Raw genomic sequence first — 22,079 nt, 5'->3', positions numbered from 1 at the left:
TGTTGTTGTTACTGTTTTATTATTATTATTACGGTTACTTACACTGTCCACAAGTCCGGAAACCAAAGTCTTTGACTTTGGCTGTCAAAAATATTTTTATTTTTATCTTTCTCAATTACAGTTGACATTTAGTATCACAGTGTTTGACTTTGGTTTTAATGATAACCTATTGGGAGAATCCTCAGGTATGTTGCTCCCCAGCCTTGGGGCACTTTTCTCTCTGAAAATAACAACTAACATTTATTGAGGGCTTCTTGGGGTCAGGCTCTGGGCGAGTCTTTTATATGCTTTATCTCATGAATCAGTCTAACCCAATGAGGGTGCTATCACCATCCTCATTTTATAGGGGAGGCTTAAGAAGGTTAAGTACCAGAGTTAGCAGCTAATAAGTGGTGGTGTCAGGATTCGAGCTCAGGTGTTCTGACTCCAGGTGCTTAATAATTAAATTAGGAGAGTGAATCTCTAGCAAGGAGTGAGGTTGGCCTTAATTAAAGCAAAGACGGGGTTGATTGCTTGGCTAAGGGCTGGTGCTGAGTTTTTAAGGTTCAGAGAAAAAAGTGCATCTTAGGCTTCCCACTAGGCCTTGTCAAAGGGGTAAACAAAAACCCAACAAAAACAAACTAAAACTGGGTGGAAACCCACAGGTATTCCATAGAAAGATAAAGATCACACACACCTTTCTCTACTTTTTCAACAATTGCTTAAAGCTCCTACATGTTCTGAAACACAACATAGGCTGATCTGGCTTCTGTTTTTTATAAGCTTAGAATTTGGTGCCCTTTATTTATATTTAAAATACTTTTTTTAAAAGTTTTTTTTTTACCCAGTATCTAACTTTAAGTCTGTTGCATCCCATGTGACCCATGAATGCCTGTGAACTTAACTTAGTAATGTCCGACTCTTGCTTTTTAAGTGCTGTCTATGTTGGGATTCTAAACTTAATGGATGGAGTATCCTCTTATACTCCATACAAAGATAGGTACCTTTGAATTCATTACATATTGGCTACCTGGAGTTCTTCATTTGCAGATATAGTTCTGGTCTTCCCTGTGTGTGTGTGTGTGTGTGTGTGTGGTCCTTGCCATGTATAAAGTCCTTGCCACATATATATTTTTATAGCATCTCCTGCAGGATTCTGCAGAGTCCCATGTGTTCAGTAATATATTTATTGTTTAGTTAATTGAAAATATGAAGTCTCTAAGCTTCAAGACTAGTTTTATAGAAGTCAAAGCTAAAGAGAGAAAAAAAAAGAAGGTAGTGCTGTAAAATCACAGGAAAATGACAATATTTATTAACATTAAAAAGAAAACCTTGTCTATACAGTGTTAACTAAAGTGAGACTTTTCACCCCATATAACTTTCCACTTCATCCAAATATTCAGCTTTAACCCTTCCCTTGTACAAGTGAGACAGGAGGTAGAGTTTCTTTTTCTATGATAAAAGAATGGACAGCATTATTCATTGCAAGCCTGTCTGAGCTATAATTAGCTCTCAGTATTTACTCAAATTTTTATTGAGTACCTGCTGTGTTCCAGGTGCAGTTCTGGGAGCTGATGATGCAGCAGTGAATAAAACAGACAGAAATCCCTATTCTCTTTGCACTTCCCTTCAAGTAGAGGAGGCAGACAATAACCATATTAATAAACTTTATAGTGGTGATACATGGTAAGAAAAACAAACAGGGAAGGGGGAACATTAAGTTTTAGGGACAAGAGTTAGGAAATTTTAGATAGGCTGGTCAGAGGAGACCTTGCTGAGAATGTGACTTTGGGTAGAAATCTAGAGGAAGTGAGGGACTATAGACCCAAGAGGGAGGAGCATAATGGGAAGAGAGAACAGCAAGTGCAAAGGTCCTGAGGTGGAGGCTTGGGAGCGGGCAGATAATTTAAGGCTATACAGGTTGCAGTTCTAAATATGAACTTATTCAAATATTTTAGAATGGTGAAAGGTATGGAATAATGCCATGCTATTAGTGATGTTGATGAAGGAAGAGTTAAAGATAGGGGAATTGAGGCTCAAAAAATTTTACTTACTAAAAGGCCACATCGCCGGTAAATACGGAGCTAGAAATTGAACCCAAGTGTGTGTTATGTTAAGCAATGCACAGGTCTGTTGGCAGTGGAACCTTCGGTGGCTGGCAGAAAGGCCAGACCAGTACTTGATGTTCAGACTTGCTACTGGGTGTATACTTTCCTATTTGTACGCAGAATCTTTGCTCAACCCTGGGAGGCCCTGTCACTGATGTTTGCATATATAGCTTTTTCCTGGAATTGTGCTCCTGGCAGTGAAGCCTTCCTTTTTAGTCTCAAAAATTGCATGGTTTCAAAATTTGTGTTTACAATAAACCTTTCTGTTGGTCTCCTAAATCTTAATCGGAAAGCAGTGACAGTTCACCCTGAATATGAATTTTTTTTAGATTATCTGTTTAAGGAGGCTTTAACTTATTATAGCATCTTATATAGTTTTAATATGTGCCGTGTATATTTCCCATGTAGACAGAACCCAGAGAATCCATATGCTTTAAATCAGCATTTGAGTTACAATGCACTTTTAAGGGAAACCATATTGACTGATGGTACTACGCAAGAATTTCAAGAGTGACCTCTTCCGATTTCAATCAGGGGAACAGAAGAGGCCCTTATTTTTTTTTCTTTTCTTTTGGTAGGTTGGCAGACTTCATTAACCAACCTGGAATTTGGCTAGGACATCTGGGTTAATATCCTGGGCCTGGCACCAAGCACCAAGGAATCTTGGCCACAATTAGTAAAGATCTTTTTTTTTTTTTTTTCCTCCATCTCCATCTGGCACTTCCAGAAGGGACAGATTCCACTTGCACTAACTCAGTGGGTGGGTCTGTTTTTTGATAGTCTGTGTTATTGTGGTTCAGCAACAAAATCTTACAAGTATTCTTTGCAGAATTTTAGAAGAGAGGAAGTAGTCCTGTTACAGAATCCCTATCGGGGACCTTCTCTGGTATGTCTTTCCCTGGGGGAAACGCATTCTCATCCACCTCTTCTTCGAATCCAAAAGAGACGAGAGAGAGACATTGTGCAGCCCTGATGTTTTACATAAGCAGGAGATCTGATATACTTCCAACTCGAATTAAGTAGTTTGATATTTGTATTCTTCTTTGCTTACTTATATCTAAGTAGAGCTTGGATTCGATCCCAGTTTTAACTCTGCCCATTTTTTACACTTAACATTGCTGAGCCCTTGATTTACTGTGTCTTCTCTGAAGTTAAGAACCTAAGACCCAGATGTTCTGGCTGTACCTACCATCCAGAATCCGGGTTTGGTGTGTAAAGAACGTATGAAAGGAAGGCAACGTTAATGTTTTTTGTTTTTCCTGATTCTACAAATCCCTTTCAGTAGGTTGCCGGTTCGATTCCCGGTCAAGGCACATACCAAGGTTGCCAGCTCAATCCTTCGTAGAGGGCATGCAGGAGGCAGCCAGTCAGTGTTTCTCTCATCAGTGTTTGTCTCTTTCTCTCCCTTCCTTTCTCTCTGAAAATCAAGTTATTAAAAATATGTTTTTATTGATTTTTTTTTAGAGAGAGAGAGGTAGAGACATTGATGTGAGAGAGAAACATAGGTTGGCTGCCCCCTTGACGCCCCCCACTGGGGACCGAGCCCACAACCTGGGCATGTGCTCTGACCGGTAGTGGAACTGGGACCTCTCAGTGCATGGGACATTGCTCAATTCACTGAGCCACATTGGCTGGGCTAAGAATCAATATTTAAAAATCTTAAAAAAATAAATAAATGGAACTTTAAAAAAAAAAAAAGGAAGTTTGAGGTCCTGAATTTGCTTCAGGCTTAGATGTGTGAGACATATGAACTTGGACCAGTCACCTAACCTCTCTCTCAGTCTGCTTCTGGCTCTGTAAAGTGGGGGTGACATCTGCCCTGCCCACCGCGTGGGGTTGCTGTATGGATGGAAGGGATTTGGCCTTGACGTACTAGAGATCTCTATATAACCTTGTCAAATACCAGAGAGGCCAGGGAAGACAGGAAAGGCCAATTATCTATCACTGGTGGCTTGTAGTCACCTGGTTTATTTTGTAGCATGGTTCAATTCATAGCAAAGCTGCTTAGATGAATGTGACCAACAGAAAGTGTCCTGTGAGATGGTAGAAAGCCCCCGATGTGCCAATTTATCAAATATTTGTTGAGTGCTGTGAAGACCCCGTGCTGGGTATAAGGAGCTCTGTCTCACTCGGTAAGAAAACTGAAATGGTGGTGAGACAGCCCCGCCCATGGAAGATGAGCAGTTCATTTGCCTTGAATGTGTGTATGGGATGGAATAAAAGAGGGCTTCCAACGTAGGAATTAGCACTTGTGTTCGGCATTGATGAAGATCTAGGGTTTCTAGGCAGGGATAGGTTAGGTAGAACATTGTAGGCCAGATTGAGCAAAGATACGAGGTATAAAAGTAACATGTGGAGATGATAGCACAGAGGCTACTGCCCTGTAGTTTGAGGGCAGGTAACAGGAAATAAAACTAAGAAGTTTGGGTTTATATCAAGGAGGGGTTTCCCTCCCTGATGAGTCTTTCTTACTAGTCTTGAGCATTTTAGAATCACTGAGTTTTCTGCAAGTCTTTTTTCTGATGTTCGGTCAAAAATATTTGGTTGGCCCTGGCCGGTTTGGCTCAGCGGTTAGAGCGTCAGCCTGTAGTCCAGAGAGACCCGGGTTCGGTTTCTGCTAAGGGCATGTACCTCGGTTGCAGTTTGTCCCCGGCCCTGGTTGGTTGTGCGGGTGGCAGCCACTTGATGTGTCCCTTTCACGTCGATGTTTCTCTCTTTCTCTCTCTCTTCCTCTCCGTCCCACTCTATCTGAACAAAAAATGGAAAAATGTCCTCGGGTGAGGATAAAAATACACACACACACACACACACACATATATGTGGTTGGTTGTAGGAGGTAAACAGGAATACTTTTGGGTATACCAATTACCTTTTTTGCTCAGAGTTGTGCAGTCATCAGCATAATCAGTTTTAGACTGTTTTCTTCATACTGAGAAGACACCCTGTACTCATTAGCAGTCACTCTTCATTTCCCCCAACTCTCCCAGCACTAGGTTCCCAGCCCTGCTCTCTGTTTCTATAGATTTGCCTGTTCTGGACTTTTCATATAGACTGACTTCTTTCTTTAAAAAAATTTTTTTTTTCTTTATTGATTTTAGAGAGAGAAGACAAGACGGGAAAGGGAGAGAGAGAAACATCAAAGAGAGAAAGCATCAATTGACCGCCTCCTGCACGCCCCCCACTGGGGATCAGGCCCACAACCTGGGCATGTGCCCTGACTGGGAATCGAACGGCGACCTCTGGGTGCATGGGCCGATGCTCAACCACTGAGCCACGCTGGCCAGGCATGACTTCTTTCATTTAGCAAAATGTTTTCAAGGTTCACCCATATTATAGCATGTATCCCACCCATACTTCATCCCTTTTTACGGTTGAATTATATTCCACTGTATGGGTATGCCACCTTTTACTTTTTTCATCAGAAGATGGACATTTGAGTGGTGTCTGCTTTTTGGTTGTTATGGATAAAGCTGCTCTGAACATTTGTGAGTTTTTGAGTGGACATACTGCACGGGAGCTCTACCTTTTGAGGAGCTAGAGAACTCACCAGCCGGGTGAGAGGGCACGTTTTAAATGAACAGTCGTTACTGAAGAACTTGCCATTTATGAGGAGTTCAGTTATTCAGATGGAAAAACAACGGGCATACCTCATGTCAGAACCTGTGCCTTGCCGGGTTTCAGGCCCTTTTGTATGTTTGTTAGTTTTATTTTCCACAGCTTAATGACCGGGGTGGGGTGGAGGGCTCTTTCTAAGGTAGAACCTGCTGTGTGTCTGTGCAGAAGATGAGCAAAACAGGGAAAAAATAACCAACAATGAAGTTGGGTGTTAAGATCCACATGAAACCAGATTTCTGGTTTCCATTTATAGCATGTAAGGTAGTTGTATAGAAAACTATCTTTGGGACTTGTGAGTAAATTTAGCAGAGTGTTATCTTCTCTTGAAATAGCCAGGTATCCGTCTGTAGGTATTGTGACAACAGAAACGTGGTTATTTTTTTCCATTGGACCTAAAGACCTATAACCGTGGGGTGGGTACCCCAATAAATGTACAACACTCAGAGGGAAAAAAAAAGTATACCCCTGAGGGAGGGGGGATGTCCCGCCCTGGTGGGGGGACCTGTAGCAACTCTTAGCTCATTTGCAAAGTGAAAATAAGAAAGCTTTTATAAAGAGTAAGAAAAACAACACGGAAGTAACTGGTTCTGGTGTGCGTAGTCTTTGTGCCTGTGCTTGTTCAGCACAAACAGTCGGTACACGTTTGCTTTTTAGTGTGGGCAGGTCAGAAACGTTCATTCATCGGCATGCTTTCGGTCGGAAGTCTTTCATCTGGGAGCCTGGGGTTTAATAACTGTGACCTTAGCAAGTGATTTCGCTTTTTAGAAGCGTTTTCCTCAGTGGTAAATGAGGAAGTTGAACTAGATTGTCAAGGTCTCTTCTGAGTCTAAAATTTTATGATGCTATATTAAGCACATTTGCTCCTTTTTGCACATTAGTATAATTGACTGCCGTCGACCTATTAATTAAGTTCTTCTAGGAGATACGAACCAGGCCTAGGAATTTCAGTCCCTTTTAAGATCCATCTTAAGCTGGTGGTATTAGAGTTACAAAGCCCCAGGATTTTGTAGAAACTTGTGTAAATGAGCAGAATAGCTCAGGTTGTTCAGCTCTTCATGTCTGCCCGTCTCCTTCAGTTCTTTTGCAGATGGGGGAGGCTGCTTCTTTTTTGCGTCGATCTAAGTAGCAGGAACATAAAGTAAATCTTCACTCAGACTGAGCTGTTCGAAGACGTTTATAGCTGTGGGCAGTTTGCACCAGGGCACTGAGTTCCACAAAACTGTCGAATGCTCCAGCACCCTTCGCCTTGGCTAGGTTTCGGGCCCCTCCTTCTCCTTTTCACAACGGCTATGAACTTTGAAACTTGGTGCACAGCTTGTATTTTGTACTATGTCATACACATTTTACAAATGTCATTTTCAAGCACAGAATAAGTTTTCAAAGGGTTATGTCTGTCTAGTGATATATCCTTGTTCTGATTGCATCCAGCAAACATCCTAAACTTGCCTTTAATGACTTAAAATTTTAATTCTGACTTTGATAGGATGGTGGTAAAGCTTTCTCGGTATCTTTTTTTTTTTTTTTTTTAAATCCTCACCCAAGGATATTTTTCCATCGATTTATAAATAGAACGGAAGGGAGGGAGAGAGGACGCGATTGGCTGCCTCCTGAATGACTCCGACCGGGGCCGGGGATTGAACCCGCAACCGAGGTACATGCCCTTGACCAGGAGTTGAACCCGAGACGCGTCAGTCCTCGGGCAACCGCTCTACCTGCTGAGCCAAACCGGCCAGGGCTCCGTGTCTTACTGTGTGATGGTCTCAGACTGGCACTTAAGGTTGGTAGGCTGATTTCATAAATTGCTTTGAAAGGGCTCCACCAGTTCGAAAGTGCAAGTGCAACTCCCTTGCAGCACCTTTGGAATGAAGGAACCAATTAATTTTCTGCCCTTGATTGGCTTGTGTCAGTCCTTTGTGGCTAAATGGGCTTTTCACATTGATCTCTTTAAGCAGTGACTGCGCTATTCGCTTATCTTTTGTAGGTGATCCTTGCTGGAGAATGCAGTTTGTGGGTTTTTGTTTTTTTTTTTTTTTTTTTTTTGGTTAATCCTCACCCTCACCTGAGGATGTATTTTTTTAGATTGATTTTTAGAGAGTGTGAAAGAGAGAGGGAGGAGGAGAGGAGAGAGAGAGAGAAACATCGATGTAAGAGAGACACATCGATTGGTTGCCTCCTGAATGACCCTGGCCGAGGCCAGGGATCGAACCTGCAACCTAGGTACATGCCCTTGACCAGAATCAAACCCATGACCCTTCAGTGCATGGGCCGACACTCTAAACACTGAGCCACACCAGCCAGGGCAGTCTGTATTTTTAATTGTTGAGTTGATTTTAAAGCTATTTGACTCTGGCCTATTGAAAAAGTGGTATCCTGTATTGTGTATGAAATACCCATAAATACCTACACGTGTCCATAAACATGAGTGGAAATAGATCTCAGTGGTCCTCTAATACAATAAGGTGACAGAAGGCTAAGGAAGAGCCAGAGTTCTGCCTCCCGGAGTCTTCCCAACACTTTTTGGCTGGGACATTTCAGGGGGTGCTTTTCTTCTGAGACCTGAGTGAAGATAGCAGTAGGACTTGTCCAGATGGGAAAGAACATGTGGCGGGTTCCCAGGGGTTGGAAAACTTTGAGGAAATATCAGTGTCTATGAATATTCTCGACAACGGAATATAAACAGGACAGTCTCCATGACTTTCATATTCAATCAACTTTTGTTCAGTAATCCACCATTTAAAAGGCACATGGATCTGAAATTAACAAGAGATGGTTTCTTGTTAGTGACGGTGAGGACCATGGTTTCGAAGAATAGCCGCGATGGCTCTTATTCAGACACATGGCTCTTTGGAGTTAGTTTAAGTAACTCCTGCAAAACAAGGTTCTGAACCTGATAGGGAGATATGGAACTGAATGGAAGCATTGGCCAGTGTTGCCGTACTTAAGTTGTTGGGGTTTTTTTTTTACATTTTACCTATTTCTGTCATGTCTTCTTTTCCCTTTCTTTAACTCATTCTGTTATTTTGTGTCATGCTTAATGGTGATTTGTGAAATGTATACATTTGGCAGTACAAGAATATAAGTTATTACCAGCTCTGGCTTCGCCTTGTGGATTAACTGTAAGTTCAAGTCTGGCCCATGTGGCTCAGTGGATTGAGCGTTGCCCGATGGACTGAGAGGTCCTGTGGATTAACTGTAAGTTCAAGCCTGGCCCATGTGGCTCAGTGGATTGAGCGTTGTCCAATGGACTGAGAGGTCCTGTGGATTAACTAAGTTCAAGCCTGGCCCATGTGGCTCAGTGTATTGAACGTTGTCCGATGGACTGAGAGGTCCTGGTTCAATTCTCAGGGCACGTGCCTGGGTTTCAGGCTTGATTCCCCAGTAGGGGGCGTGCAGGCGGCAGCCTATCACTGTTTCTCTCACATTGATGTTTCTCTCTCTCTCTAAAAAATCAATAAAAACATGTTTTTAAAAAAGAAATGAATAACTGATACCAAGTCACCTCGTTTACCTGTTTCTCCTACAGTTTTCCCTTCAGTCCCCAGGCCTGTCTGTCCACATGCTCTTACCATGTGAGAGTGCTTTCCTGCATCCGGAAAGACAGCAGAAGCTAAGCTGCCTCCGCCGCAGAGTAGTGCTCCCTCCCTTCTTCGTGCCTGAAATGCTGCGTCCTGCTCTCTTGGCCTTACGTCGGCCAGTCTCTAACTCTCAGGTTCCTTTTTTGTATTTTGAGACACACTTATTAAATTTGTATCTGTAACTCAATCTCTGTACTTTGATTTGAGTTTTGTGGGGATGTATTTTCAAAGTCCTAGTGAGCTATCAGTTTTACTGGGCCTTGTGCTGCTTTTTAAAAAAATTTTTTATCCTCACCCGAGGATATTTTTCTATTTTTCTATCTTCGGATAGAGTGGGAGGGGGGGAGAGAGAGAGAAACATCGATGAGAGAGGAGCACATCGATTGGTTGCCTCTTGCATGACCCCATCCAGGGCTGGGGACCTAACCGCAGCCTAAGTACATGCCCTTGACCAGAATCGAACCCGCAACTTTTTGGTTAGAGGGCTGATGCTCTAACTGCTGAGCCAAACTGGCCAGGGCCAAGCAGTTCTTCTTTATTCATTATGTATCGTGTCAAATAGGGGTTTTAAAATCTTTTTTTTTATCCTCATCCGAGGACATTTTTCCATTTTTTTATTCAGATAGAGTGGGAGGGAGAGAGAGAGAAACATCGATGTGAAAGGGACACATCGAGTGGCTGCTACCCGCACGACCCAAGCAGAGCTGGGGACAAACTGCAACCCAAGTACATGCCCTTAGCGGGAACCGAACCCGGGTCTCTTGGGACCTCAGACCGACGCTCTAACCGCTGAGCCAAACTGGCCAGGGCTCAAATAGGGGTTTTAAAGATCCTCTTACTGCCCTGGCTGGTTTGGCTCAGCAGTTGGAGTGTTGGCCTGCAGACCAGAGAGTCCTGGGTTCGGTTCCCGCCAGGGGCACATACCAAAAAAAAAAAAGTAAAAATAATAAATAAATAAAGGTCCTCTTACTGTAAATGCTATCTTTTCTCTTAAAAACAATTAAATTATTCACAGTTTTATATGCAAGAATTTTTCTGTCCTTTCCCTCCCTTACGTGTTGTGATGATGTAGGAAACAAATGTTGCCTACCCAGGGGGATTTGGGGTATCTGGTTGGCAAGTTCTTCATCAATGCCAAGCTGAGAGCTGCTTTCTATTTGGCTTTAAGCACACGTTCTAGGGCTGCACTGTCCAGTGCCACGGCCAGAAGCCGCACATGGCCATGGGGTGCCTGAGATGTGGCAAGTCCACCTCCTACACAACCCCTACTGGGAGCAGGAATCGAACCTGAGACTCTTTGGTTTTTGGCCCGACTCCAAATCAGCCAGGGCACTCAATAATAATTTTTTTTTTTATCCTCACCCAAGGACATTTTTCCATTTTTTGTTCAGATAGAGTGGGAGGGGGAGAGAAACATCGATGTGAAAGGGACACATCGAGTGGCTGCCACCTGCATGACCCAACCAGGGCCGGGGACAAATTGTAACTGAGGTACGTGCCCTTAGTGGGAATTGAACCCGGAAGTCTCTGGACTGTAGGCCCACACTCTAACTGCTGAGCCAAACCGGCCAGGGCAATAATTTTTATATTGATTACATTTTGAAGTAATATTTTGGATATATTGGATTTAATAAAATGTTATTCATTTCAGCTGTTTTTAATTTTTTAAAACATGGTTACTAGCAAATTCAAAATTGCACATTTATCTTGCATTGTAGTTCTATTGGACAGCGCTCGTCTAGAAGGGCATAGTCGTGTCAAGGAAGGTAATGATACGATACTTAGGGCTCTTGTATACCACAGACTGGAGGTAGTGATTGAACATTGTACCTGTAGCTTCACTGGCCTACTTTGAAAAGGCTCCAGGGTCGAGCAACCCTCTGATGCTGTCGCATTCATCAGATGCTTAGAGGGTGAGTTGCAGTTACTTGATGCTCTGGTTTGAAATTGCAGTAGTGCATCGTTTTATGGGCCCTTGTGTTGATGCTGAGTCAGTTCAGAACTTTTTGGAACTCTTAGTGTGTACCACATACTTTTGTACGTCCTTTGGATGCAACAAGAGCTCTCATCTCCGTCCACGAGGGACTTAGTCATAGCATGCTATGCAAACAAGACAGGAGTGAGTGTGATTCATCGTTCAGTAATAGAAGAGTGCTCCGTGGCTAGGGTAGTCCAGGGGAGGAGGAGATGGGCAGGAGGCATAGTCAGAAAGACCCTGCGAGGAGGTGCGCCTGCGTGTATTCTTTTAGCGTCAGTTCCTGAGAAAGTACGGGCTTTGGGTGTGGAAACGGTCCATTCGATGACGAGGCATAACCGTGGGCTTCCCGTCTCTGGGCATTAAGCTCAGTTCAGCTAGGACATGGGAGGTGTTTAAATTGGTCGCGGCAGGCCTCTCAGCCTATCGATTAGGTTTTGATAGTCTTCCAGGAAGTTAAAACCTGTGTGTTACTCAGGAATGGAAGACAATACGTAAATGCTCTTCAGGTTTTGTTTCCTGCATGGACAGAAATGTGCATGTGAATGAAACTGAAAGGGAGAAAAACCAAATAACTTGCCTTTTTATAGTGGAAATGCAAGTCAGGTTGGAGAGCTCCCAGCACATTGTGCAATGTTTTCAGTGGCTGAAGCAGAGCTCGGGTTACACTGCGTCTCCTGTGTTGGGGGTGGGGGGCAGCAAGTGACACAGCATACAGCAGACACTTACATAACCGTGACTTCAGGGGAACAGGATCAAGCTGTGAATGAACCTCTCGAGCGCAGGAATATGGTATTAGAACACAGCCTCTGACTTCTGCTCTCGCTTGGCTTGAAAACAAGCTTCAGAAACCTCTCTCTCTCTCAAACGAGACTTCCATTATTCTCAGAACTTCTTTCCCTTTCCTTTCGGTTATGAAGTTCACGGTCAGATAGCATTTTAGGATTGGAAGGGAGCTCAGAAGACTCAGTGCAGTTGTCTACAGGTAAGTCACTTAACCTGCGTGTGGCTGGCCTTCCTCAGGGTCCCTGGACTGGAGCGGGCAGTCTTTCCTGGAGGCCCGGTGTGACACTTGTTCCAGACAGATTAAATTCACGGCCGGTTCTTCGACTCCCCTTTGCCTCCCAGGAGAATTTCCAGAGGTAGTAAATAAAGGAGTATGTTCGTTTCGCTGATGGGACGAAACGGACTCTAGAGGGACCGAGGGGGAGTGTGGAGAGGAGATTTGCCTCGGATGACACAGCGCGGTCCTGGGGAGCACCGGGCGGTGCTGGATTTGGTGGCAGCTGATCTTATCGGATTCAGGTTGTTCCGCCCCATGGAGGGCTCCCTACAGCGGCAGCCGCTCCCCTTTCACTCCTGAATCCTTGCCCTTCCACTTGGGTGTGGATTTGAAATCCAAAACAGTGGGACCACACGAGGATGGAGTTAGAAATGCACCTTATTTAATTAGTGTCCTCAGGTCGTAGATGAGGGAGATACCAAGGTCTGGGAAGGGGTTGTACTCCGGTTTGAGGTCATCCAGCTGGGACAGAACCCTGGTGTTCATTTCCTAGTCTAACTTGCTATTTATACGTTTGTGTTCTTAAGCCACAATTCTTTTATGGGTAAACTAAAAAGCAAAACAAAAACTACATAAAACCTTAAGGAATAAGAGAAGAGTTATGAAGAATGTGATTCCTTTTTACTTGACCATAGTTCACACGAGGCTTGTTTTGGGGAACTGCTTGTTTTGAGGAACCTGTTGTTTCTGTACATTGCTTAAGTATTTTTTAAGGTCATGAAGTGTTGAGGCAGCGTGGTTTGGATTTTACTAAACTATCTTCTACAATAAAATTTTTGTGTATGGAAGATGCCAAACATACAGAAGTAGAGAGAATAGTACCATCATCTAACTTGAACAGTTACCGACTCATCACCAGTGTTCTTATTAAGTTTGAATTGGCTGTAGTACTTTTACTTATCCATATAATTATGCCTTTTGTGGTTTGAAGCATTTCTATCTCAGGTGCTCGTCCGAGAAGTTTCTTTGAGTAACTTACTTAGCCAAGATGACTGCAGAGCTCTGAGCAAAGTTTTTCTCTCTTTGCCACTGTATTAGGTAGGATACGGGAGCTGCTGTAAATACCCTACTAATTTTAGTCACTTACAGATGAAGGTTTATTTTCAGTTATGGAAAAGTCCAGGATAGGTTTGTCCAGATGAGGGAGGAGGGAGAAGGGGTTCAGGCTTCTTCCATGTTGTGACCCTGCTGCCCTCAGCCCATGCTTTTGACATGGCCCAGTTTCATCTCCGGGCAGTTGGCAGGGCCTAGAGCGTGGGGGATCGCACACGCGAAGGTTTTATGGGTGAGGCCTAGAAGTGGCACGCGGTTCAGACACTCCTCTCATTCCATTGGCTAGACGTCAGTCACATGGCCACACTGATCTGCAAAGGAAGCTGGGAAATACGGCCTGTTCCACCAGGAAGAAAAATGGTCTGGTAAATACCTGCCTCCTGCACATGCATATCTCCTCCTCCTCCTGCCCTTGTGCTGCATTTAAGTTCCTAGTAAAAGCAACCCAGTAGGACCTGCCCTGGTGGGTGTGGCTCGGTTGGTGGAATGTGGCCCTGAGCACCAGTTCGATTCCTGGTCGTCTTGGTCGGAGCTCATGCCAGGGTTTCAGGCTCGATCCTCAGTAGGGGGCGTATAGGAGGCAGCTGATGGATGGATGGATGTTTTGCTTTCACATTGATGATTCTCTCTCCCTTTCTCCCCCTCTCCCCTTCTTCTCTCTAAGCATAACCTTGGGTGAGGATTAATTTAAAAGGAAGGAAGGAAAGAAAGCCCAGTCCGGCCAGTGTGGCTCAGTGGTTGAGCATCAACCCATGCACCAAGAGGTTGCTGGTTCGATTCCCAGTCAGCACACATGCCCAGGTTGTGGGCCAAATCCCCAGTGGGGAGCGTGCAGGAGGTGGCCAATCGATGTTCTCTCTCATCGATGTTTCCATCTCTCTCTCCTTCTCACTTACTCTCTCCCTAAAATCAATAAAGGAGGAAAAAAACTTTTTAAAAAACAGAAAGAAAACAGCCCAGTAGAGTCTACTTCCTAACTGCCTGGTTGAAGACATTCTATTGTGCCTCAGAAATCATTAATTTTTTTTCCTGCTTATGAAATTATATCTGTTTATTAAATAAAATTTGAGAAACCCAAGAAAACACAAAGATATAAAAAACTGACAGTAACCCAGCACCTGGAGATAATTATTATTACTCCTGTGTTATATTTCCTTCCCATTTAAGAATTTTTAGCCACATAGAAATATTAATAAAATTAACTGATTCTTATTTTGTGCTGGCTTGCAAATGCCACAGCTCAGGAAGGGAGCAACACAGTAATAACAACCCGGCGATGCTGCCTTTTCTCAGCAAAGATAGACTCTTGCAGAGATGCCAGGTGTGCACTTTGGGCGTTTTTGAAATGAACTTGCTTACACATCACGATCCCCACCCAGTATTAGCAAACAGTACATAATGAGTACTGACGTTAGCAATATATTAGAATGCAAGGCAGGGATAACATGTTAACTTTCTGATGACTTCCTACTCAGTTTTCAGAATTCTGAAATATAGCTTAATTTTCAAGGCGAGACTACTAAGAAAAGGTGTTTCAAACTGAACCCAGATGAAAACCTGCAAACGTGAAATATGTGAAAATACGTCCCTGGCTGCGAGCTGAGGTCTTAGGTGGGTGTGCTGTACTCTGCTCACCTGCATTGCTGTCCTGCTCAGCAGTGGGGAGGATGCCACTGATGTGAGGTGGGGGGACGATTTATTGGGAGAGGCGCATTTCCCGAGTCGTCAGCCCCATGCTGGGATGCAGGGATTCCTGACCACCTGGGTTTTCCTCCAAGTGCTGAGGTGGCATCCAGAGGCAGACCAGCATCAGAATTCCTGTTTGTGAGGTCATCGTTATGACCTCACAGGCAGGATTGCTCAAGATGTTTGCCCAGCTTGTGGCAGGGGATGAGCTGAGGCCTGGCCCGCTTCTCCAGACACCATGAGGTACCGCTTTGTCCCATATCGCTAGATTTGTGTTGACTTTTCTGCGACTTCCCGTAGATAAAAAGTAAAGACACTGGCCTGGCTGGTGTGGCTCAGTGGTATCAACCCATGCACCAGGAGGTCACCAGTTCGATTCCCAGTCAGGGCACATGCTTATGTTGCTGGCCCATTCCCCGGGGGTGGGGGATGCACAGGCAATCAATTGAGGTTCTCTCTCATTGATGTTTCTTTCTCTCTCTCCCTTTCCCTTTCTCGCTCTCTAAAGTCAGTCAATACAAAAGAAAAAGGTGAAGACATTGATGTTAGGCCCTTCATAGTTTACTGAAAAAGATTGTATCAAGAAATCACTGTTTTAGAACATCCTCTGGCAGGACATCTGAAAGCAGATAACTCAGTAGTGGAACAGAAGTATTTTTCTGTGAATGAGCTCACGGTCAACCGTTTGCTGTGGCATTGCTGTTGCCGATAACCACCGGCTCTGTTTGCTATGAAACTGGCTATCAGTTTTCCTGTTCCGACAAATAAACATCAGACTTTTGTTCTGTGCAGATATATCTAGGGCACCGGGCAGGTAACAGTTTGAAATGATGAGACTTGGTTATCATCAGCGGTATCAGTTATTTATGATCCAGAGACACGCACATCACAATTGAGAAGTTGTCACCTTTGGGTTTTGAATATATTGGTTTGCTCTCTGTACCTGTTTTAGTTGGAGTTGGAAGAAAAGGTGTTAGTTTACACAGATACCCAGAAACCTAGTCTCTGAGGGTTAATACCTATAATTTTCTTAAGGATTGTGCAAGCATTTGATGAATTATCTGCTCCTGTCTTTTATTTAAGTAGCTATCGGACCCTTCTTCTAAGTTTGATTCTGTGAGTTTAAGTTGAGAGATTATGTGGCCCCCAATGTTTTGTTTTGTTACCTCTTTTCCCTTCTACACATAGCATGTCAGTATTAGAGAGACTCAACATCCTTTTTTTTTTTTTTTTTGTACATGCCTCTAGCAAGAACCGAACCTGGGACTCTCTGGTCCTTAGGCCAATGCTTCAACTGCTGAGCCAAACCGGCCAGGGCAACATTCCATTTTTTAAAAATCGTTTTTCTTTATTGATTTTAGAGAAAGAGGAAGAGAGAGAAGAATCGATGAGAGACAACATCGATTAGCCTCCTCCTGCATGTCCCCCACTAGGGATCAGGCCCACAACCTGGGCATGTACCCTGACCGGGAATCGAACCCACGACCTCTTGGTGCATGGGTTGACGCTCAACCACTGAGCCACACTGACCGGGCAACATCCCATTTTTTGAGCAGCATTGTCTGTGTGCCCTATCCCCGCCCTCCCCGAACAGTCACATGTCCTTATTTCCTTAAACATGTGAAACCCGAGACCAAAGTTGTAGATTCATACCTGGTCCTGCGTAAATCAGAAGTTTATTGTGTTCCTGTGGACGGAACATAGATCATTTTCCTTCAGCACTTTCCAGGTACGGCTTTTTCTTAGAGCCAGAACCCTTCTCTAACTTAACATACATATGTTTTTACATGAGTATTGCATAATTGTGTGGATTGGAAAAAACACACAGCTAAAATAGGCTTGTGGTCATAGAACTTATGCAATATGAAGGGAATGAAATGAAAACGGGAAGCCCTTCTCCTCCCCCCGTTAAGTGAGGCGCACGTGTTTCTGAGCCCGCTTCTGTGGGTTGTGTTTGTAGGCACTGTACTGAGCTGGTATTATTAGACACTGTAAAGGAAGGTGAATATATCACTACTGTTTACTTGTCCTCAGGATAGTAAATTGCTTTCAACCCATCGCGGCAGCATTCCATGTTATTCATATCTAGAGTTTTCTAGGTTCCTGGGTGCAGTGCAGAGATGGTTTATTAGCACGTATAAGAAAAAGTTTAGGCCATGAAAGCCACTTTAATAATAACTATTGTTTCTACTTCCTCCCTCCTGTAAATTCTAAATTCTTTTTATATTTTTCTCTCTGCAGATTGAATCCAGAGACTGACTTCCCTGCAGAACCACCCACAGCTCTATCAATGGTCGGAGAAAGGTAGTGGCATCAGGCACAAGGAAAGCGGCCGGACACACCGAGGACAATGAGTCTGCTGAAACCGAGCGGCCTGAAGGTCCCTACCAAGATCCTTAAGCCTGGAAGCACAGCCTTGAAGACACCTGCTGCTGGTAACGCTTTGTTTTCCTTGAGAGCAAATGAATTACAGCCCATATGAAGACTTCGGTGTGAAAACATTTACAAAGGCAATCTTACATAACTTCACATTCTTGAAAACATTTGAAAATGTTTTAATGAACAGAATAGCATTTTATGTCTAAACATCTTTTTTTTCTTTTAATTTTGTTTTTCTTTTTTTTGAGGGAGAGGAAGGGAGAGAGAGATAGAAACATCCATGTGAGATAGAAACATCAATCAGCTGCCTCCTGCACGCCCCCTACTTAGGATCGAGCCCGCAACCTGGGCATGTGCCCCAGTGGGAATCGAACTGGGACCTCTCAGTCCATGAAACAATGCTCAGTCCACGGAGCCACACCTGCCACGCTATGTCTAAAAGTCTTTTTTTTATATCCTCTCCCAAGGCCATTTTTTCATTTTTTGTTCAGATAGAGTAGGAAGGAGAGAGAGGAAGAAAGAGAGAAACATCAACGTGAAAGGGACACATCGAGTGGCTGCCACCCACACGACCCACAAACTGCAACTGAGATACGTGCCCTTAGCGGGAACCGAACCCGGGTCTCTCTGGACCGCAGACCGGTGCTCTACCCACTGAGCCAGACCAACCAGGGCTATGTCTAAAAGTCTTAATCGGTGAAGTGTTTATCTTGTTGTAGGTTATCTTTATTTAATTTAGTTGGTTTAGTGTAAGATAATAACATAGTTGTCGGGTACCTTCAGTGTTTGATCCTTACAATGAGAAGGTATTTCTTTAGTGTTTGCCCCCAGCAAAGAACAATGCCTGGGACTCTCCCCGGAGCGGTTGGAGAGCAAAAAACACGGGCAGCACAAATAAATACATTTTCTTACTTAATCTACATTTAAAAAAACCCTCAGGACAGATATTACTTTCCCCTTATAAATGAAGAAATTGAACTCAGAGAGCTTGTGTCATGTCCTAAGATCACAATATGCCTAATAAAGGGAAGAGTGATTAAGCATGTGGGCTTTCTCATGCACCGAGAGGTCGCCGGTTCCATTCTCAATCAGGGCACGTGCCCAGGTTGTGGGCCCCATCCCCAGTGGGGGGCGTGCAGGGGGCGGTCGATGCTCTGTCTCATCGATGTTTCAATGTCTCTCCCTCTCCTCTCCCTTCCTCTCTTTCTAAAATCAATAAAGAAAAAAAAAAAAGAATGTGAGCTTTCTTTACCAGTTCATACCAAATATGTATTAAGTGCTTGCTGGGTGAATGCATGAATGCGTTTCCAGTGTAAACACCACATTTCTGGCAAACTTTAAATTCTGTCTTTACCATAGAGTAGAGATTGTGCAAAGTCATCTTGCCCTAGTGGGGCCAGATGCTGTCTCTCTTCCTCGCTGTGACTGTCGTCTGTCAGCGAGGGAATGGGCTTGCGTGGTTGTCTTGGAATCACGACGATAGGGAGCACAGCACGCACCCCTTCTTCACCAGACCTCGTGCGAATCTCTGCTTAAATGGGCCTAGCCTTGTCAGCTCTCACTGACTGCTCCCAGGTGGGCACGAAGCCCGTCTCCGTGGGTCTGAGTGGGTGTTTGTTCATGATGTTCAGGGTCAGGCATGGACGAAAGAATGAAATCAGACCTGTATTAGGAACTTTGAAAAAAGGCTAATTTTTTCCCTTGTTTTAACTTCTTTCAGTCTTACTTACAAGTAAGGATTAAATCTCACCAGCTGAGTTTCACCAGCATTGAATATGAGAGTGATGGATCAAGTAATTTTTACCTCCTTGCTAAAAAACAAAAACAGAACACCTCTAAAAGAGTTGTGGCTACTCCTGTTGCCTTTGGCTTTCTCTGGTTTATTCTCCTTTAAGTTAGGAGTTGTCTGCTTGACTGTGAAATGGAATCTCCTCTGATCCTTTCTTCTGTTTTCAGTCGCAGCTCCAGTAGAAAAAACAGTATCGAGTGAAAAAGCATCCAGCACTCCTTCCTCTGAGACGCAGGAGGAGTTTGTGGACGACTTTCGAGTTGGGGAGCGAGTTTGGGTGAACGGAAACAAGCCTGGATTTATCCAGTTTCTGGGAGAAACCCAGTTTGCCCCAGGCCAGTGGGCCGGGATTGTTCTAGATGAACCCATAGGCAAGAATGATGGTTCCGTGGCAGGAGTTCGGTATTTCCAGTGCGAACCTTTAAAGGGCATATTCACCCGACCCTCAAAGTTGGCGAGGAAGCTGCAGGCAGAAGATGAAGCTAACGGCCTGCAGGCGACTCACCCTTCCAGAGCGACTTCACCTCTGTCCACTTCTGTGGCCAGCATGACGGCCTCCTCCCCAGCCACCCCCTCAAATATTCCTCAGAAGTCGTCCCAGCCAACAGCAAAGGAACCTTCAGCTACACCTCCGATCAGCAACCTCACAAGAACTGCCAGCGAATCGATCTCCAACCTCTCAGAGGCTGGCTCCATCAAGAAAGGAGAGAGAGAGCTCAAAATCGGAGACAGAGTATTGGTGAGTCCAGAGACCTGAAGTCATTGCGTTGAACCAAGATAGAATCACTGATGGGTGGTTGATATACAGGCTCAGGGTCTGTTCTGCAGGGATGACCTCTCATTCACAGAGAAGTTAATCAGCTTTTCCAGTTGTTCAGTTAATGTGTAAACATGCTACAAATTAGAACCTGGCTATGTGGTTTGAGACTGGTATGAGCAGCCCAGTTGGTGTGGCTCAGTGGTTGAACGTCGGACCCATGTACCCAGAGGTCACTGGTTCGATTTACAGTCAGGGCACCTGCCTGAGTTGTGGCTTGATCCCCAGTAGGGGGCATGCAGGAGGCAGCCAAGCAGATGTTGATGTTTCTCTCTCATTGATATCTCTCTCTCTCTCTCCCTCTCCCTTCCTTTCTCAAAAATCAATGAAAACATATTTTCTTAAAAAAATTAATATGAGCATAAGATTGCAGTGATTGATTCTAGTTTCATCTACCAGTTTAGCCACAAGAAATACTGAGTTTATAACGTGGAAACTTTACTTGACGAAACAGGCTCAGTGGTGGACTTAGATGTCTTTATGCAAGTTTAAAAAAACCTTTTTTTTTTTTGGCTTTACGGATGCACTAGAAGCTCTTTCTTCCCAACAACTAAAGTGAGAAAAAATTAAAATACTAGGCAAGCAGCGTGCCGCTTGGCCGCTAAAACAGAAAAAAACGACAAGGTCAGGTTGGTCTAACTCATGACAGAAGGCGTCCATGAGGACATCATGATTAAAGCGGACCTGAATGATCGGAATTGGCCGGTGACGGAGAACGCTCGAGCAGAGGGAGGGGCAGACTCCCCGGATGGGAGGGGGTTGGCATGTTTGGGGAAGAGGCCGGTGTCCTTTGCCAGGTACAGTGAGCACATGGTAGGAGATGAACCTCATTCATAGGTGGGGTCTACCAGGACCAGTGGCGCAGGGCTTATGAAGCTGGGTCGTGTTAAGGATTTTGATTTCGTCCCTAAGAGCAGTTTGAGGGATGAGTCGTGATGAGGTTTGTCTGGAGAGATCACTCTGACTGCTCTGTAAATACAGGAGTGGATGAGAATGGATTTGGGGTGACCTTTCCTTGAAGAAGTTATATGTTGAGACTGGGGTGGTCGGGCTGATGCTGGAAGAATGGGGGGGGGGGTCTAGGGAAGATCGTTTATTTTGTTTTTTTCCCCCCAAAGGTGGCAGAGTCCAGTGTTAACTATCCTGACTGAAATGATCTAGAGGAACAGTGTGACGCTGCAGTCGTGGGAGTGGGTCAGTGATGGAAGGAGCCTCCTGGGGAGGTGGGAAGAGGAGGCACCCTGAGCACCTGCTTGCAGGGCGTGACCAGCCTTTGATGGAGAGGGAGACTTGCTCCCTCATTGTAGGGAGGAGGAGACTCTGCAGATGCAGGTGGTTGGGGGGGGGGGGTTTGCGTGGCATAGTTCTAGGAAAATGTGAATTACGTGTTCAAAACTAGCACACGGAACTTTATTGGAATCTATGAGAGTGCGAAGTCTTATGAGTGTGTTATTGGTGGTAATAAAATTATTTACTGCCTTTGGGTAGTATTTCCAGGAGAAATTACAGGAGTGTCTCAGAATCACAGTGTTTTATATTTTAGACTGGGAAAGGACCTATTGAGATTGCCAAGTGCCTCTTTGTGCCTGTAATTCTGAAGCCCAGAGAAGGTCATGTGGCCGTGTGATGTATGTCCTCATATATCACTAGGTCCTCTTATCCCGAGTCCCCGTGTTTTTTCTACTTGAACCTGCTGCTGTGTCTAATAGAAATCTTTCATGGGGAAATACAGGACATTTGTACTTGAAAATTATGTATTAAGGAAATTAGATTTAGAAATCTGAAATATTTGATTTGGAATTTTCCTAATTACAGATAAATTCTGTTGATTGCCGCAGTCCTAATGGAACTAAGATGATTAGGTCATTGTTACGTGACGATTGGTGTAGACTTTTCCTAGTCCCACCACAGCGCCCACGTGGTCCTGCGGGATGACTGTCACCGGGGCAGGAGGTGAGCCTGCTCTCTCCGTGCGCCTCGCCCTGTGTAACTTCACACCTGCCGTGTCCACACGCCTTGCCCCCTGTGACTTCCGTCCTC

General features: G+C 44.4%; 1 protein-coding gene across 9 annotated transcripts in view; it reads left to right on the top strand.

Annotated features, from left to right (window-relative positions):
• The window catches only part of CLIP1 (CAP-Gly domain containing linker protein 1), an 88,659-nt gene that overhangs the window by 1,085 nt on the left and 65,495 nt on the right, over positions 1 to 22,079 (top strand). For 4 of the 9 annotated variants that reach the window (XM_036277212.1, XM_036277214.1, XM_036277210.1 and 1 more), the window contains exons 1-3: positions 11,912 to 12,237; positions 17,296 to 17,489; positions 19,390 to 19,961. In XM_036277212.1, the coding sequence (XP_036133105.1) occupies positions 17,405 to 17,489; positions 19,390 to 19,961 (657 nt within the window). In that variant the 5' untranslated portion in view covers positions 11,912 to 12,237; positions 17,296 to 17,404. Of the gene's footprint in view, positions 1 to 11,911; positions 12,238 to 17,295; positions 17,490 to 19,389; positions 19,962 to 22,079 lie in introns of those variants that run through there. The other 5 variants (XM_036277213.1, XM_036277216.1, XM_036277215.1 and 2 more) reach the window with 3 other exon arrangements.

Source organism: Molossus molossus, unplaced genomic scaffold (assembly GCF_014108415.1).
Source record: "Molossus molossus isolate mMolMol1 unplaced genomic scaffold, mMolMol1.p scaffold_m16_p_22, whole genome shotgun sequence".
NCBI lineage: Eukaryota > Metazoa > Chordata > Mammalia > Chiroptera > Molossidae > Molossus > Molossus molossus.
This window is presented reverse-complemented; position numbering and strand designations above follow the sequence as displayed.